The sequence below is a fragment of the Henckelia pumila genome, chromosome 1 (genome assembly GCF_033568475.1).
Source record: "Henckelia pumila isolate YLH828 chromosome 1, ASM3356847v2, whole genome shotgun sequence".
Classification (NCBI taxonomy): Eukaryota; Viridiplantae; Streptophyta; class Magnoliopsida; order Lamiales; family Gesneriaceae; genus Henckelia; species Henckelia pumila.
Window position 1 is genome coordinate 83,393,429 of NC_133120.1, and position 6,000 is coordinate 83,399,428.

General features: G+C 32.3%; 1 protein-coding gene across 1 annotated transcript; it reads left to right on the plus strand.

The window, feature by feature from the left end:
• The first annotated feature begins 1,637 nt into the window (after positions 1–1,637).
• Positions 1,638–2,811, plus strand: LOC140876194 (probable membrane-associated kinase regulator 4). Its single transcript, XM_073280081.1, has one exon. The coding sequence runs from the start codon at positions 1,685–1,687 to the stop codon at positions 2,711–2,713; it is 1,029 nt and encodes a 342-aa protein (XP_073136182.1). The 5' UTR covers positions 1,638–1,684; the 3' UTR covers positions 2,714–2,811.
• Positions 2,812–6,000: the final 3,189 nt, after the last annotated feature.

A 6,000-nucleotide genomic window follows, 5' to 3' on the forward strand; every position in this document is an offset into this window, starting at 1 on the left:
AGCATATTTGATATTTGATTTTTTTATCAATAATTTAATTGTTATATATCTACCTACCTACTTCGTTTTAAATTTTGGCTGAATATAGCAATAAATATAGAGAAGTTAATAATAAAATATACATCAACACTTGTACTAGAAGAAACTTAAACAAAAATTATATGAACAATTTTAGTCATTTTTTCCCAATGTGGTGCTGATTGACAACAATGAAATGTTGATGTGAAGCTAACGTGTAAAGTGTCAAGTAAGCATTTTCGAAAAAAAACTAAAATTGCTAAAAATTAAAATATACTGGACTAAAACTAAAATATTAAAACATAGAGTACCGAAATCACTTAATGATTAATATACAGGACCAGAATTGTAGTTTTCTCATTAACTAGCTATTCCATTTTTAAATTAATAAATTTAAATCTATGTACTATTTAAAAATGAAGGTCGCATTTATTATTTGCAATAATAATCTTTGAAATATAGAATTAGTTGGATTGTGAATTTCGGTGGCAAAACAATTTGTTGTCAACAAATATATGCATGATGATTGCCTGAATATAAAACTTGGTTGGGCAATACACTCCAAACTACCTATGAATTACTAATAAAAATAGTAACAACAATATTAACTGGAATTAGGGCGAGAATAAATATCGAAATGTCGTCATATCGCATATATCGTATCGAAAAAATATTAAAAAAATCCATATACACGATATCGATATGCACGGTATCAGTATATCGACTTTTTAAATATTTTTTAAAACTATTTTTAAAAAGAAAATGTCGGTATACGGTACCATACCGATACCGTACCGAATTTCGATATACCGAAATTTTCGGTACGATATCGGTATCGAAATTTTTGGTGCGATATACGGTACCATACCGAACCATCCCTATCTGGAATACTACTTGTTATTTGAAAAGTGTGTTAAAGATATTTGTGTATCCTTAGTTCCTTATTTAAAGGGTGTAATACCAAATGAACTCTATATTATGATCATATCATACTCAAATATTTTAATAATCATATTGTTTATGACCAAGGTCCCCTCAACCCAATTAAACACACTCTTAATAAAGGTGAATTTACCAATTTATTATTGCATGAAGAGTATATATGCATATCAAAATATGTTTTTCTTGTATTTTAAACCAAATAATATTGAACATCGTCATGAATTTGTTGGTTAACATTAATATACGAGACCTTACAATTCCCTATTTTGTGTGCGTTTATTTGTTATTTGTTATTTTTTTTCTTATAATGTGAGAACAACGAGGTTCATTTCAACCTATCTTTACAGACATTATTCCATGATAAATCTAAGGGTTTTCATTTATTGCGGGGTCTACTAAAAAATAATTAACCTCATATTTATTGGTAAATGTACACCGTTAGATCTATGTCAAGACAATATCTGTATAGGTAGGATATAACTTACCAACGATTATTTACCTTAAACGCACATTAATTAAACCCCAAACTACCATAATAATTTGCAAATTATGTTAGCCGCAAATGGCCCGCAATTCCCTCGTGTTTTCTGGCATGGAACCTCTCTATAAAAGGAAGCTATAATTCCACCATCTCTCACTAAGCTCACCTCTGACCTCCCCATCTATTGACTATTATCCCCTGCAAGCACTCCAAAAAATTGTAGGAAACTACTTGATCACCTCCATGAAAATGGCCAAGAATCTTGTTTTCTACGATTGCGAAGACGAAGAATACATAGAAATGGTGTGCTGTTCCACCAAATCATCACCACAAACCAGAGAATTTGAGTTCCAAATGTCGGAATCCACCATTTTTCCAGCTGATGAGCTCTTCTACAAAGGAAAGCTCCTCCCACTTTACCTCCCTCGACGGCTGCCGATGCTCGACGACCCCCTCCTCCACGGTGGTTCCCGTTCCACCACCATCACCCCTGCCGCCGCCGCCACCTTCGGCCGTGTTACCAAAGAACACGATTACTACACACTGCCGCGGCCATTGATGATCAGTACTTGCTCCAGCACAGCACCCTGCACCAACTCCAACACCCCTTTAGATTCTTGCAACATTTCTCCATCAGAATCTTTCAGGGCCAGTTGTGAACTGAACCCGGATGATTATTTCTTTGAATGGTCTGCGGAATTAAGCAGATTTGTTGATAATCAGCCAAACAAAAAGTACTCTTGGTGCAAGAAACTAATGAAGCATTCGGTTCTTGGGCAGAAGCTGAGATCTTCGAGAAATTACCTGAAATCTCTGTTCAGAAATTCTGCTTGCTCGAATGAATCTTGCGCCAAGGCAAAAGAATCCCATAACTTACCAAAAACAGAGGAAATTCTGAATAACAGCAATATCAGAATCTCCAAGAATAAACCAGTACTGGAACTGATCACAAGGAGATCTTCACATCCAACGCTAGCTACTTTGATGAAGAACATGGACGAGGATCGTGATCTGCCAAGAAGATCCTTTTCCAGGGCGATTAAAAAGCGTTCTACGATCAATTATATGTCTTCTTCTTCGTCATCATCGAATTGTTCTTTCGAAGGGTCGTTTTCTTCTTCTTCCTCTTCTTTCTCCTCGAATTCAAATGGCTTTCACGAGCTGGAATTTCTGAGGAGGAGCCGCAGTGTCACTGAGATTCATGAGTGTTCGATTGAGGCCGCCATTGCACATTGTAAGAAGTCTCACAAAATCATGAATCAAGAAATTTAGGATGTGTTTTACGGGTTTTAATTGTTCCTAGTCCGATCCGAGGTTTGAAAGTTGGAATGTTGTTCAAAATAGTCCTCCTCGTAGAATTCGTTTTTTCGTTTGTTTTTTTTTTTTTGTTTGTTTTAAAACATTCGATAATGTTTAAACTTTTGAATGTAACGTGACCTTTAAAAACAACATAAAAATCAAATAACATAATTTTTTTTTATGTATTGCATGCGATGTGTGCAAGAAACACCAACGTAATTAAATTTTTTGAGAGTTTAAATTTTTTTAGTGACTTGGTTTCCTTAAATTTGAAAGTTACTTTTTTGTTTCACTTTGGTACTCTAATTTTTCCATTTGATTTTACGTTATTTAGAATAAAATACACCTATTTAGAAGAGCTAAACGAATAAACCCTCTTAAAATAATCCAAAACCCTCAAAAAATAATCCACGCACTGTTTCTTTCTTTAAATAAACCCACTCGATCTTCTTTTCAAACGACTAGGTGTCCCTAAATTAAGGAATACAAATTCATGTTCTCCTCTTATAAGCTTAAACTATTAAGGGTTCTAAAAAATATGAAGCGTGTCGAAGCGTAGAGGTCAAGCTTCAAGCTTTTTAAGCTTAAGCAAGCTTAGAACGAGCTTAAGCGTGAAAAAATGTTTTTAATTTTTACTATAATTTTAATTATTTTAAGACAAACATTAAATAAAATGTTAGATTAACCATAAATATATGATTTAATAGATAATTCAAGTTCTAAACTATAAATATACATATTTATAAAAATATTTTCATTTTAAAAAAATAAATAAAATCTTCCGTTCTAAAAAGTGGTCGCTTAATCGAGCTTAAGCGTGTTAAAGCTTAAGCGAAATTAAACGTCACTTAAGCAAGCTTTTTAGAACATTCCTATTAACATAGTCACACATTAATTGCAATATACCCTTTACTAGGTTAGGATTGTAATTTGGTCCAAAAGTACAAAATTTTTAATTATTTCACCCACAAAAATTACATCATATTATTTTATCACCACATTTGCTTTTTTCTATCAAAATTTTTGATCAATTGTTCAATAATCATTCAATAATCTTATTCTCCCAACCAAGCCTAACCTGTTTTTTTAAAAAAATATATAAACATTACGCCGCTGTATTATAATTTTTTTTTTGGCGATTTCTTGATATTTGGGTAATCAAGAATTAAATTTGATTATGAATAGTGTAGAGTATTTAATAAAATATTTTTATATTAAAATTTAAGATTTCCCGTTTGGACAACCCGAAAACTTCGAAGTATTTTAGCATTAAACTTGAAATCTAGTTATAAGCTAAAAGACTTGCCAAATAATAATAATAATAAAAAAAAACTGGAGCAAATTAAAAGCGGAGAAAAGAAAAGTTTAAATATATAAAAAGAGGTCTCTAGACTGCCAAAAGGGAGACTTTTATACAAACACCCATGCTGTCACCTTTTTCACCCAAGTGTGGCTCCACGCTATAAAGATCTTCAAACATTTTTAACCTAAATTTAACGCAATTCTTTCCCAAAAAAATTTAAAATAAATAGAGTTATGCTTTTTATACACCAATTTTTTAACCCCAAAATCATCGAAATTTATGGGGACAAACAAAAAAAAGTGGCTGAATTGACCCAAGGAATCTTTACATCACTTGGATAACAACACAACCTCTGCATTTCATAAAAAGGTGGACCAATTACTTAGATGGATCGTTTACTTCAAATTATCTTTGGATTACTGGTTGAGTAAATAACAGTGTTTGTTTAATGTAATAGCTTGCAAATTATATCAGTAAAACAAGAGAGGACTTTTATATATATATATATATATATATGCATCCCAAATAATTGAACCAATTTTAGCATTGTCAAATCATCAGTGTAATTAGCATATATATGTCCCCATTCACCGATTTGGCCTATGGTTACGGAAGAGTCGATGCTACCCGACCTGGGTAGTGCCCGGGTCGGGTAGCAACGGCCCAGATCTTGTTGCAGGTCAAATGATTTGACCTGCAAACAAGATCTGGGCCCTTGATTTGGCATGCCCCTGATGTCAGCATCGACTCTTCCTATGGTTACATTGAGACTGCAAATATTACTCTCGGTTTATTGTATACAAAATGTTCGTGTTTACGTCTTAATTAATATATAAAGATACATCAAGAGTCGGTAACATTTTTTTGTAGCATGGAAATTCACCTCAGTGGGTACGTATATATATATATATATATATATGGTGGTCGTACAGGTAGTCCTCCATTATAATTATTTCAATCAAATGTCCACTTCATTTTTATTTATTTATATATACGAACATGGTAGCTTCATTCTAAAACGTGTAACAAATATTGAGCAAAAGTGGCAAGTGGAGGCCAAATAATAGTACCAAATGGCAAATGCCATGTGATCTTTTTTCTTGGCACTAAATTACGGATAACCATTTACAATTATGTAACCAATCATGCAATATACTCAATTATTTCAGGAAATAGTTATTCATGCAGATATTTCCGATGTAATTCTCACGGTTTTTGCATGCATATTGTCTCAATATTTCCGATGTAATTCTCACGGTTTTTGCATGCATATTGTCTCAATATTTCCGACGTGACATTCTACGATAGCTATCAAAAGTTTCTCATCAAAGATTAAGTTTCCATGTTTTTATTTTGAAAATAACATAAAACGAAGATATATAGCTGATCAGATATTTTGAAATCTTGATGTATCATGATCACAAAATGGTGTACCATTGCACTATAATCAATGTTTCAATTTCTATAGAATGTAATATATATATACCAAAAACATAATGATTCAACATTACAAAGTTACTCTATCGCTAAAAATTAGTCCAAATTAAAAAAAAAAAAAAAAAAAAGAGAGAGAGAGAATGATATATATATATATATATATATACATATATCTAACTAGTGAAGCCAATATTCTTCGAGTAGAGGACTTGGATATATCGTTCAAAAGTCGCTCCGATCAGGGGACTTCAACTGTGTAAAATCCAAATGAAATAAGAACGTTTTGGCAAGATAGAACCGGACCGATCGGTTCACTGATCGGACTTGTAGTCCATAATGAATCAGGGAAAATACATGGAATTAACCAGCTGCAGTACCATATAAATATATTAATTTCTTGCCACTGATCAGTTCTTGTTTTTGTACCATATTTTTGAGATTGTGCAGGTTAAATTAAAAACAAAAAATCGTATTGGTAAATTATAAGTCAAATTAGTATTATATATTGCAAAAAAATAAA

Excerpts from the sequence above, each read along its gene's own strand:
- LOC140876194 (XM_073280081.1), top strand. The coding sequence starts at position 1,685 with ATGAAAATGGCCAAGAATCTTGTTTTCTACGATTGCGAAGACGAAGAA.